General features: G+C 47.9%; 1 protein-coding gene across 1 annotated transcript in view; it reads right to left on the minus strand.

Moving 5' to 3' along the window:
• The window catches only part of DNAH14 (dynein axonemal heavy chain 14), a 344,335-nt gene that overhangs the window by 18,312 nt on the left and 313,216 nt on the right, over positions 1-12,807 (minus strand). The window contains exons 78-80 of the mRNA XM_070055424.1: positions 9,863-10,090; positions 7,942-8,139; positions 4,245-4,444 (exon numbers count right to left, since the gene is read on the minus strand). Of these exons, the coding sequence (XP_069911525.1) occupies positions 4,245-4,444; positions 7,942-8,139; positions 9,863-10,090 (626 nt within the window). The remainder of the gene's footprint in view (positions 1-4,244; positions 4,445-7,941; positions 8,140-9,862; positions 10,091-12,807) is intronic.

Here is a 12,807-nt window from a genome sequence, read left to right on the forward strand (position 1 = left end):
CAGAGAGTTGGACTGGAAGAGGAGCAACCGGGACAGAATCCGGTGCCCCTTGGGCCGGCGCCGCGGCTCACTAGGCTAATCCTCCGCCTAGCAGCGCCGGCACACCGGGTTCTAGTCCCGGTTGGGGCGCCGGATTCTGTCCCGGTTGCCCCTCTTCCAGGCCAGCTCTCTGCTGTGGCCCGGGAGTGCAGTGGAGGATGGCCCAGGTGCTTGGGCCCTGCACCCCATGGGAGACCAGGAAAAGCACCTGGCTCCTGGCTCCTGCCATCGGATCAGCGCGGTGCGCCGGCCGCGGCGGCCATTGGAGGGTGAACCAACGGCAAAGGAAGACCTTTCTCTCTGTCTCTCTCTCTCACTGTCCACTCTGCCTGTCCAAAAAAAAAAAAAAAAAAAAAAGAATCCGGTGCCCCAACTGGGACTAGAACCTGGTGTGCCGGTGCTGCAGGCGGAGGATCAGCCAAGTGAGCTGCGGCGCCGGCCTCCAGAATCCTTCTAAAGACCAGGAAACCAGGGCCAAGGTGGGGATGGGACCTCCCTTGGACAGTGGATGAGGGAATGGGACACGTCTCTTTTGAATTTGTTCTCTCTGGGGACTCCATTTACTGCACTCCCGATTTTCCTACAGACAATGCAGGCAGACGAAGGGCATCCTGCAAGGGGGGAGATAACCTTTGGGCCTCTGCTATGTACTTAGCCCAGCAGTGCTGCCTCCCAGCCAGTTTACAAACAGCCTGGGGTGATTTGTTTCCTTCCTTTTCATATTTTTTTTCATAGCTCTACATTTGGGTTTCACAGTGGAATTCAAATAATGAAGAATTAGGTAGAATAGGACAGATCCTTCTAGTCAAGACCCACAGACAAGATTCTAATGCGTTCTGATGAAAGCATGGCTGGGATGACTGTAGCCTCCCCAAATGCCCAGTCATTAAAAAGGGTATCTTGCATGTTAACCAAAAGCGCTCTGTTATAATCATCTCATCTCTTACTGGTGTACTGGGTATAAAACTAATCTTTAGATGGGTAAAGTCTACAGAAAATTCAACCTGATAACATGGAACATCTTGGGGTTTCCACCTGGGTACTCTTGTTTCTCAGCTTTCCTTCTGTAGCAGAGTGTTTGTCTGTGTATATGTGTATGCATATGTATATATACATGTATATATTCTTCAGTATATTCATTCAGTCAGTGAAATCAGAGTTCAGTGTTCTCAGATTTGTGTCAGTAGAAGGATTTTTTAAGATACTATCCAATGCCAGCCAAAGCCATGATCCACAGTCAGACGAGATTGGGCGCATTCAGGGTAGTATGACTATGACTGTGGAATATGATCTACAGTCAGAATTCAATCACGCGTCACTGTGATATGAGTCAGGTGGTCCAATGAAACAGGAAGACTATAGCAAAGTGCAGAATTCCAATTGCTTCAGAGATTTCAGAAGTACATAGAAAGAAATTCACAAGATCCAGAGAAATGTAAAACCCAATCTATGAGCACAGAGAAGTGTTACACAATGCATAATTGGAACACAGGGATGGAACTATTATTGTCTTTTTTTTTTTTTTTTTTTTGACAGGCAGAGTGGACAGTGAGAGAGAGAGACAGAGAGAAAGGTCTTCCTTTGCTGTTGGTTCACCTTCTAATGGCCATCACGGCTGGCGCATTGCGCTGATCCGAAGGCAGGAGCCAGGTGCTTCTCCTGGTCTCCCATGGGGTGCAGGCTTGGGCCATCCTCACTGCACTCCCGGGCCATAGCAGAGAGCTGGCCTGGAAGAGGGGCAACCATGACAGAATCCGGTGCCCCGACCGTGACTAGAACCTGGTGTGCCGGTGCCGCAGGCAGAGGATTAGCCTACTGAGCCATGGCACTGGCCTATTTGTTTGCTTTTTCTAATCTGAAGACAAAGTAAAAAATCATTTGAAATGATTCAGCTGGTTGTTAGTGAGGCTCTTTTAATTCTGGGAAAACTTAGAATTAGGTATAAATAGGTGTGACAAATTAAAATTGCAGTAGAAATATATATATGTATATTTTGCTGAGACAGCATTTTGAATATTTGTAATGTTTAAGAGAATCATACCTGTTTGCTCTTACAAGTCAATCTTTGACTACAATTTAAGAAAGATCATTGAGAAATTGATTTAAATTTATGATTTAGGTGGAAATCTAGCTAAACTGACATAAAATATTAGATAATTTAATATTCATCATGTTTAATTATTAGATTTATAAAAAATATTGACAGATAACTGCATACATTAACTTTATAACAAATATTAATATATTTGGAAATGTTTGATTAGGTTTGTAAGTGGGACCAGACACTACTAAAAGTCCTTTTCAAAGTTAAGCTGAGGGGCCAGCACTGTGGCATAGAGGGTAAAGCTGCCGCCTGCAGTGCCGGCATCCCATATGGGCACCAGCTGCTCCACTTCCAATCCAGCTCTCTGCTGTGGTCTGGGAAAGTAGTAGAAGATGGCCCAAGTCCTTGGGGCCCTGCAATGTGGGAGATCTGGAAGAAGTTCCTGGCTTCTGGCTTTGGATCAGCGCAGCTCCTGTTTTTGTGGCCATTTGGGGAGTGAACCAGTGTATGGAAGACTCTCTCTCTCTCTCTGTCTCTCCTTCTCTCTCTGTGTAACTTTGACTTTCAAATAAATAAATAAATCTTAAAAAAAAAAAAAAAGTTAAGCTGAGCCTTTGCCCCTAATGCCTTTGATCTCTTCCTTAGCTGGCAGTGACTCTGAACGACCCTGCAGATTGAGTCACAAGGACTGGAACTGCCCCACAGTTACCAGCAAGGCCAGTCTCTATTCTGAGAGCTTTGTAGGAGCTCACAGGCCATGATCAGAGGAAGTACCATCCAGTCTATCCTGAGACCCAGCAGACCGCAACCCACCTTTGCCATTCCCAAAGAAACATACTAGCCCCTACCATTGACCAATCCAAGGCAGGCCACATGCCCTGTGGACCAGCCAGAGGCCCATGGCATGCCCTGCTCATGCCAGCTTGGAGCTCTGAGCTGGACTGCCTTTAATGCCTTGGGGAGCCTGGGGAGCGAGCCCAGCTCCTTGCCTCCTTGCTCTGCACTTTCTCCCACCTCCCCAGTACCAGCGATTGGTCTGCTGCAAGTCAGGCAAGCAGATCCAGTTCGGGGGTTCTAAAGTAATCCCTCCAATCAGTTTTGGGAGTGGTCTTTATAAAAAAGTGATTGTTAAAATTTGTTAGACTTACGAATTTAAAAATTAGATTTCTACACTGAATGTAGACGCATAAGGAACTCACTGGACTCTCAGAACAATCTCATGGTCGATGCCAACATTGTCTCTGATTTAGAGATGAGGAACCTGGGCCAGAAGGAGTTAACTGACTTCCCAGAGTTCACCAAGAGGGGTAGAGTTGGGATTTGAACCAGGCAGAGTGAGGAAGACAGAGAGGGAGGAAGGCTGTATGTGAGTGTTACATACCACTGAGCAGATATAAACAGCTGGGCATACTTTGTGGGGCAGGGTGGGGTGGGGCAGCCACGTGGCAGTCAAACCATTGAGAGCTGAGGCCGTGCAGTGCTGGCACCGATGGAAACACGAGCCCTCGAAGCATGTGGCTGCTCCTCCTGACTACACTGTCCTTCGATTTATGGTGGTAACCTTCCCGTCCATCAGAAGTAGACGGGCACCTTCCACATTTAAACAAACCCACTCAAAAACACCTCTCACCAAGTACAGCTCACCCACCCAATAGAGATAACTACTCCACGCTTGCTAACTGTGTGTACGTGGACTTGTTTTTGCTTCATTTGGAGAACTTAGTCTCTCCACCTCTCTACAAGTGTTGTACTTTGCCTCTTCAAAAGCATATGCAGCTGGCGCCGTGGCTCACTAGGCTAATCCTCTGCCTGCGGAGCTGGCACACCGGGTTCTAGTCCCAGTCGGGGCACCAGATTCTGTCCCGGTTGCCCCTCTTCCAGGCCAGCTCTCTGCTGTGGCCAGGGAGTGCAGTGGAGGATGGCCCAGGTGCTTGGGCCCTGCACCCCATGGGAGACCAGGAGAAGCACCTGGCTCCTGCCTTTGGATCAGCGCGGTGCGCTGGCCGCAGTGCGGCGGCCGCGGCGGCCATTGGAGGGTGAACCAACGGCAAAGGAAGACCTGTCTCTCTCTCTCACTGTCCACTCTGCCTGTCAAAAAAAAAAAAAAAAAAAAAAAGCATATGCATTCATTTTCAACTAACTTAGCCTAGTGAGTCCTTACCTGATGTCCAGGCTGGTAGGGGCTGTTCTTGGCTGCATGGCGATAAGACTGCCAATGAGCTCCTGGCCCTGGGTCTCCCTGTGGCTCCTCGTGGCTTCAGGGTGCACTCCTAAGACCTCGGGAGTGTCCTCGTCCGGTAAGGACTGGATAATATGGATGCAGTCCTGTAGGCTGGCAGACTTGGGCAGGTGCTGACACATCTGAAAGTGTAACCACTTTGTCAGTTTTTGCCCCACTGAGGTCAGCACTTTCAATCCTGCATGAAGACAGTATTTCCCCATGAAACTCTGGGATCACTGTATTGTCAAGTGCATATTACATATATACCTGATTTTCTCGTTGAGAAAAAATAAACAAAAAAGGCACTTTAAAGGCTGGGGAGGGGGTGGCGCTGTGGCTCACTTGGTTAATCCTCCGCCTGCGGCGCTGGCATCCTGTATGGGCGCTGGGTTCTAGTCCCAGCTGTTCCTCTTCCAGTCCAGCTCTCTGCTGTGGCCCAGGAGGGCAGTAGAGGATGGCCTAAGTGCTTGGGCCCCTGCACCTCCATGGGAAACTGGGAGGAAGCACCTGGCTCCTGGCTTTGGATCAGCACAGTGCTGGCCACGGAGGCCATTTTGGGGGTGAACCAACGGAAGGAAGACCTTTCTCTCTGTCTCTTTCTCTAACTCTGTTAAAAATTTAAAAAAAAAAAAAAAAGAAACTTCTGTTAAAAAAAAAAAAAAAGCTAGGATAGGGGCTGGTGCTGTGGCATAGTAGGCTAAGCTTCCACCCCTGGCGCCAGCATCCCATATGGGTACTGGTTCGTGTCTCTGCTGCTCCTCTTCCTCTCTCCTATGGCCTGGGAAAGCAGTGGAAGATGGCCCAAGTGCTTGGGCCCCTGCACCTGCGTGGGAGACCCAGAAGAAGCTCCTGACTCCTGGCTTTGTAACAGCCCGGCTCCGGCCATTGCAGCCATTTGAGGAGTGAACCAACAGATGGAGGACCTTTCAGTCTGTCTGTCTTTCTGTCTGTCTGTCTCTCTCTGTAACTCTGCCTCTAAAATAAATAAATAAAATCTTAAAAAAAAAAGAGGTTAGGACAATTCTGACCACTATTTCCCCAGTGAAATATATCCATTGATAATGGATGCAATGAACCTGGAACAAACAATTTTACTTTAGTAAAACCTATAGAAAGGATGTGAAAATGATCTTAAGAATAACAGACCATTGGGGCTGATGTGGTGCGATGGGCTAAGCTGCCGCTTCCAATGCCAGCATTCCCATATTGGAGCACCTCTCTGGGTTCCTGCTGCTCCACTTCCGATCCAGCTCCCTGCTAACATGCCTGGGAAGACCCTGGAAGATGGCTCAAATGCTTGGGCCTCTGCTACCCACATGGGAGATCTGGATAGAGTTCCTGGCTCTTGGCTTCAGCCTGGCCCAATCCTGGCTGTTGCAGGCACTTGGGGAGTGAACCAGCATATGGAAGATTTCTGTCTCTCTCTCTTATTCTGCCTTTCAAATCAATAAATAACTCTTTAAGGAGAGAAAAAGAGAGGAACAGACCACTGACAAAGAAGAAAAGGGCACTGTTCATCCAGTCGGGGAAGCAGGCGGCTGTCTTGATACGCTCAAGGAAAACATTGCAGAATTAAAGAAGGCCACAAGGAAACAGCAAATAACGGAGTCACTGAGCAATGATCTGCAGAAGCTAAGATTATGACAAACAGGAAAAGCCACCAGTTTGGAACTGTGATAAAATCTTCAGTGTTTTAGTCACGACATGATCAGAATGTATGGAAGTGGATGCCTGCATCCCATACTGGGGCACTTGGGTTGGAATCCTGACTCTGCCCCCTGATTCCAGCTTCCTGGTAAGTCCTCAAGTAACTGGGTCCTGGATACCCATGTGGAAGACCTGGGTTGAGTCCCCCACTCTTGGCTTTGGCTCACCCAGCCCTGGCTGCTGTGGGGATGTGGGGAGTGAATCAGTACACGGAAGCCTCTGTCTGCCTGCCTCGTCTCTTTTTACCTCTCTGCATCATCAATAAATATTTTAAAATTTTTAAAAAGAAAGATTAAAAAACAGTTGGAAATCGATGATTTCAGAATGTTTCTATCATCTGAAATAATTCTCACAACCTAATTGTATGTTACCATATACCTTAATCACTTATGCATATGTAATCTAACAATATGTATAAAAAATGATACATGTTGCACTTTTTCAATGATTTAAAGGATTTCCTCAAGGGTGAAATTTTTTTAAAGATTTATTTATTCGGGCAGGCGCCGTGGCTCACTAGGCTAATCCTCTGCCTGCGGCGCTGGCACACCGGGTTCTAGTCCCGGTCGGGGCGCCGGATTCTGTCCCGGTTGCCCCTCTTCCAGGCCAGCTCTCTGCTGTGGCCAGGGAGTGCAGTGGAGGATGGCCCAAGTGCTTGGGCCCTGCACCCCATGGGAGACCAGGAGAAGCACCTGGCTCCTGCCATTGGATCAGCGCGGTGCGCCGGCCACTGGAGGGTGAACCAATGGCAAAGGAAGACCTTTCTCTCTTTCTCTCTCTCTCACTGTCCACTCTGCCTATCAAGAAAAAAAAAAAAAAAAAAAAAGAGAGAGAAAGAAAAAAAAAAAGTATCCATTCTAGCAGTGTCTTCAAGAACCTACCTGACATACCACACCTCCCATTTTGTCTGACTCTCCACTTTCACGGCCATAGGCTGATGGCCGCCTGGAGATGACCCCTGCACCCCTCGGTGGTACCAGGCCCACACCAACTCACCGGGCATCGTCTTCCTTCTTGTCTTCCACTCACCTTCCTTACCCCATTGGTACGCATCAAGACTGACGTCAAGTCCCACTCTCCACACCCTAAGGTCAGCTCTGCTGGCTGCCACGTGGGAGGGCCTAGCCGCTGCTAGTGAGCCTAGAATTTTCTGCTACACATTTGTGGAGGCAAGGGAGGGAAGAAGAGAGGACCAAGGACAAGCCAAAGTGCAGAATTTTGCCTTCTTGAGTACTCATGGTAGGGGCACCTCCTGGAGTCTCAGCTCTGCTGTCTACTTCTCGTATGCTAGCAGTCTGTGAACTGCTTCCTCACCTGTAAGCCAGGAGTAGCATCTACTCCACAGGCTTGTCTGGGGCATTAAATGAGAAACATTCATCAGCCGCGTGGCATGGAACATCTGTACGTGCTGGCTAGCCTGTGCTTCCTTGTCCCTCGTAGGTAACACCCTACGGGCTCAGAGGGTGTGACCAGTTCTTCATCATTCCTATTTACTGCCCTGCAGAATTCAGTACTGGGCAGAGTAATGGGTAAATTACTTCTGTAATACTGTACTGAAAGTTTGGGCCAGCGGTGTGGTGCAGGGGGGTAAGCCACCGTCTGCAGTACCAGCATCTCCTGTAGGCACTGGTTTGAGTCCCAGCTATTCCGCTTCTGATCCAGCTCCCTGCTGATGGTCTGGGGAAGCAGTAGAAACGGCCCAAGTGCTTGGGCCCCTGCACTCATGTGGGAGACCTAGGAGAAGCTCCTGGCTTCTGGCTTTGGATAGGCCCAGTTGTGGCTCTTGCAGCCATTTGGGGAGTGAACCAGTGGGTGGAAGACCTCTCTCTCTGTCTCTGCCTTTATCTCTCTGCAACTCTGCATTTCAAATAAACAAATAAATCTTCTTTAAAAAAAACTGAGTAATATGAGAAGATAATGTTTTTCTTACCTCATCACAAGAGAAGCTGAAGTCATCTCTCAGCACGTCAGGTTTACAGAGCATGTGGAGCAGGGTCTTCAAGCATCGCTCGTCCCAGGGGTCGGTCACCTGGCTGCCGTAAACCACTTCCCCGATGAGGCAGTGCAGTGCCTGCCAGGGAACCTCTGCCGGCGGAGTCAGCACGTTCCCCAGCACCTTCGTGGCCACCTGTAGAAAACCCGCTGGTCGATTTCAGTTCAGCATGTGTGTTTGGCTTACTCTGACATGTTAACATAAAATCAACAACTCTCAAATGGATATGCATAGTCTCTCTTTCAAAAATATAATGAAACAGCAAGAGGAATAAACATATTAGGAAATATGCTTTTATTCACGTGGGTTTTTTTGTCGTCGAACACTGAATTTTGCAATAATTATGGCTTTTTTCTGGCTAAACAAACAAAATTAGGGTGCAGAATTCAAAAGGTGCAAAAGAATGAACAAGGGAGAGTAAGCTGTCTTCACCCCCACTGTAGCTGTTAGAAACCATCACTGAGAGCCAATTCTTGGGCATCCTCAAACAGGTATTCTAAGTAACCCATGCACACTCTTTCCCCCGCCTCCTACCCTCTCTCTCTCCTTTTCTATGCCTGCCCTGTCCTTCATCTATTTCTCCTCTCCCTCTCTCCCTTTCCACCTCGATTCTTTCTTGTCTTCCCTTCTGCAAATGCTAGCTCAGCACACATTCCGCCCTGCATGTGGACAAAGCATCTTGGCTGTAACAATTCTACTCTCACTAACAGTGTGTCAAACAACTCTTTGTCAGCCTTCTCTCACCCTCACTGCTAACAGGAGATGATATTCTACAGCCAGCCCTCTGTATGCAGAGATTCTGCACCTGTGGATTCAGCCAACCCCAAAGGGAAAATATTCGAGAACAATCACACCTGTTCTGAACATGTACAGACTTTTTCTTTGTCATTAGTCTCTAAGCACTACAGAATACAACTACTTACATTGTATTGGGTATTATAAGTGACACAGAAATGATTTAAAGGATATTGGAGGACATATGTAGGTTATATGCAAATGTTGTCATCTCATGCAAGGGACTTGAAGATCCAGAGAATCTGGTGTCTAAGGGAGTCCTCGAACCAACCCCTTCTGGATACTGAGGGATGGCTGTACTTAGTGTTTGCTAGTCTGATAGGTGGCACCTTGCTCTTAGTTTATTTGTAGATCACCTGGTACTGGTTATTTTGACAATCTTTTTTTTTTTTAAAATATGTATTTGAAAGATAGAGTGATGGGCATGGGGAGAGACTTCCCCGTACTGACTAGACTCTGAAAAATGACCACAGTGGCTGTGACTGGGGCTGGTCCAGGCCAAAACCAGGAGCCCAGAACTCCACTTGGGTCTCCCATATGAGTGGCAGGGGCCCAAGCACTTGGGCCATCTTCTGCTGCTTTCTCAGGTGGATTGACAGGGAGCTGGTCAGAGCAACTAGACTTGAACACTTAGGTTTGATATTCTGAACAATGGCTGTTTTTCCTTTGAGTTGTATTTTTCTTGTTGATATGCAAGAACTATTTATGTAGATATGAACACTTGCCAGTCACTTGCACTGCAAATATTGTGCTAAATTTATTATCTGTGTCTTGACTATTAGGTCACCACTTATTTGGTCAAGGAAACTATGACCTGGAGACATTAATTAGCTTTCCCAATGGATTAAAACACAGGTACAACTATCAGTAGTGGAACTATAAACTGATTCCAGAAAAGTTGGCTTCAAAGTCCACAGTTTTAAAATCAGCCCATATTACCTAGTTAGAGTTCATTTTCTCACCAGCACACAAAACACTGAGTGTCTGTGTAGATGCATAGCAGGCTTTCAGTCTGCACCTTACTGTTAGAGGTTACTCTTTGCTCTGAAGAGAGCACACTCACCTCCACGTCTGAAGAACTGAACAGGTAAGGGATATTCCAGCCTGATGTTCCATAGCTCCTCCTCTCATTGATCACAGCATGGGTAAAACAGACGGTGAATAACAGCTTTTTCCACCACGGTCCACAGTTGGGCTGCTCAAATATGTCTTCCGTTATCTCTCCGCTCCCACCATAGCCGAACGTCTGAAGCAAATTACTCTTCAGGCCCTGGGGAGACTCCATGATAATCTTAAAACAGATGTGAACAAAAAGGGCAGGTGAGTGCAGGTGCAGGCAGTGGGCCCACAGTGGGCTCTGCCAGGTAGCACTGGGGGCGGACCCAGGGAAGAAGGGAACTGCTTCCAGGGGTACCGGCAGATCAAAGATGCTGCGCTAATCATCCAACAACTTCTGTACAAGGATTGCCCCAGGTTTTCACGTCGTTCCGGTTCACATTTTAAGGCAAGTGTGATACTGTGATTGAAGGCGCTGCTGTCCACTGTGAGTATAGGGTTTGGGAAGCACAGCATTTTGGCACGTCTGACAATGAGAAGTCTCTGTAGTCGAAACAGAGGGCTCCGTGGCAGCTAAGTGCAGGAACAGCATCAGGGCTGCAAGGCCTCAGCAGGGTGCAGAATCGCAGGAAACAGAGCACTAATGCCACCAACGAACCCAGCTGGTCCTCCCAGATATTAAGGGAAGCAATTCGGGGCTGGTGCTGTGGTGCACTGGGCTAAGCCTCCACCTGTGGCACCAGCATCTGTATGGGTACTGTTCTAGTCCTGGCTGCTCCTCTTCCAATCCAGCTCCCTGCTGATGGTCTAGGAAAGCAGTAGAAGATGGCCCAAGTCCTTGGGCCCCTGTACCCACGTGGGAGACTGGAGGAAGCTCCTGGCTCCTGGCTTCAGATTGACCCAGATCAAACTGTGGCCATTTGGGGGAGAGAACCAGTGGATGAAAGATCTTTCTATTGGTCTTCTCTCCCTCTGTCTGGAACTCTACTTCTCAACTAAATAAATAAAAATCTTAAAAAAAAAAAGTAGGGAAACCATTCATTTGGTATGTTACTAAATGGTTTTGCCTGCATTGAAAATCCATTTGGTTGACTCAATTAGGGTAACTGAAGTGATAAGGGACTGGGGGTGAGGTGGGGAAGTGGGGACACCATCACAGGAGAGCTTTTTGGGAGAGTGTTCAGTCTGCAATGGTGCAGATTCTGAGATGCTACCTTGTGTGCACAATGTATACACACACACACACATACACACACACAAGCTAGGACTGTAATTCAAAATTCATTCACAAATCAAAAAACAGCAGTATTAAGTACCACACGGAGATGGTGTGGGTATGTCTTATAATACATGTAAGTGTGGAGATATGCATCTATGTCACTTGGATGTGTGTGCGCCTGTGTGTGCATGTGAACATGAGCCCTTGAGGCAGGAATGGCTATCTGCTCACAGAGCTGCTCCTGTCGGTGTTCCCTTCATGGGCAGGGGCGGTGGGAGTCAGTGGGAGCTCAAATCAGGAAGCTTGGAGCTTAGACAGAAAGGCTGGCACAGCAGCCCCTCCTCCCCTCCCACAACAGAGAGAGAGACGGAGAGAGGGAGGGGGGAGAGAGAGAATCTAACAGTTCTCTAGGCTTGGACAGCCCTGGAGTGGACAAAAATGGCTTTCAGTTTTATTAGCACAGAATGTGAAGTAAGTGGCTCCAGAGGGTGGATGACCAGCTGCCTCCTGTCTGTAAGGATCTGAATGTGAGCAAGTGGTTCTGGGAAGCACCGGTACACGAGACATTGTCCATCTTCCACGGTAGGCTTGCCTTTCTTTTTCTTTTTAAGATTTATATATTTGAAAGGCAGAGTGACAGGGAGGGAAGAGGGGGAAGACAGAGAGGAGAGGGTGGGAGGGGTGTGGAAAGAGAGAGGGAGAAAGAGAGAGAATTCTTTGATCTGCTGGTTCAATCCCCAAATGCCTGCAATAGCCTGGGCTAGACCAGGCTGAAGCCAGGTGACAGTAACTGCGCCGGGTCTCCCACGTGGGTAGGAGGGGCCGCAGCATTTGGGCCATCACTCACTGCTTCCCCAGGCACAGGAGCGGGAAGCAGGGAAGGAAGCGGAGCAGCGGAACCGGCGCTTTGGAATGGGACTGGTATAGGATGGGGTGCTCCGGGCGGTGGCTTATGTGCCACAGCGCCAGCTCATCCGCCTGCCACACACGCGTGCATGCAGGCTGCAGCTTTCTCTCTGCGCAGAGGCCCTGACTGCAGAGATGAGCAGGAGGTCAGGATGACCTTTCCTGACTGCTGCTGCTTCTTTCCAAAACCTCTTCTTGTGTCTCTAGAGTAGGCGTCTGCCTGCCCTCTTACAGGACACACCCGCAGGGCAGAGAGCGCCGCAGGAAGGAAAGATGGGCACGGCGATCTGATGATGGAGTCAGCACACTGCTGCTCCGCATCAACACCCCACCGCTTATGTGGCCTTCTAGAAGCGGCTCGCCTCATCCAACTGTATAAAATGTCAAAGGCTACACACACACACACACACACACACACACAGGAACTTCAAAAAGTTCATGGATAGTACAATTAAAAGGTAAGTTTATTTTTGTTGTAAAAATTTGTGAAATCTATGCATATGAGGGATCTTTACAAAGTTCATGGAAATGTTTATTATGAGAAAACTATGTAATGATTTCCAATTTTTTTTGCAACAAAATAACCTTACCTTTTCGTTCCATTTTCCATGAACTTTTAGAAGTACCCTCGTATCTGTTATCTGTGTGCGTGTATATAGCAAAATCACTTTCCCTTCTGGATTAATGTCTTCTCATATTACTTTGTCAACGCTGTGTAAGAACAGTTACTTCATAGCACTAACTACATTACTGATGTTTAATCTTTCCCGATCTGGTGGACCATGAAAGCTATCTCATTGTTTTGATTTTTTTTTTAAAGGCTGAAC

This window comes from Oryctolagus cuniculus, chromosome 13 (genome assembly GCF_964237555.1).
Source record: "Oryctolagus cuniculus chromosome 13, mOryCun1.1, whole genome shotgun sequence".
Classification (NCBI taxonomy): Eukaryota; Metazoa; Chordata; class Mammalia; order Lagomorpha; family Leporidae; genus Oryctolagus; species Oryctolagus cuniculus.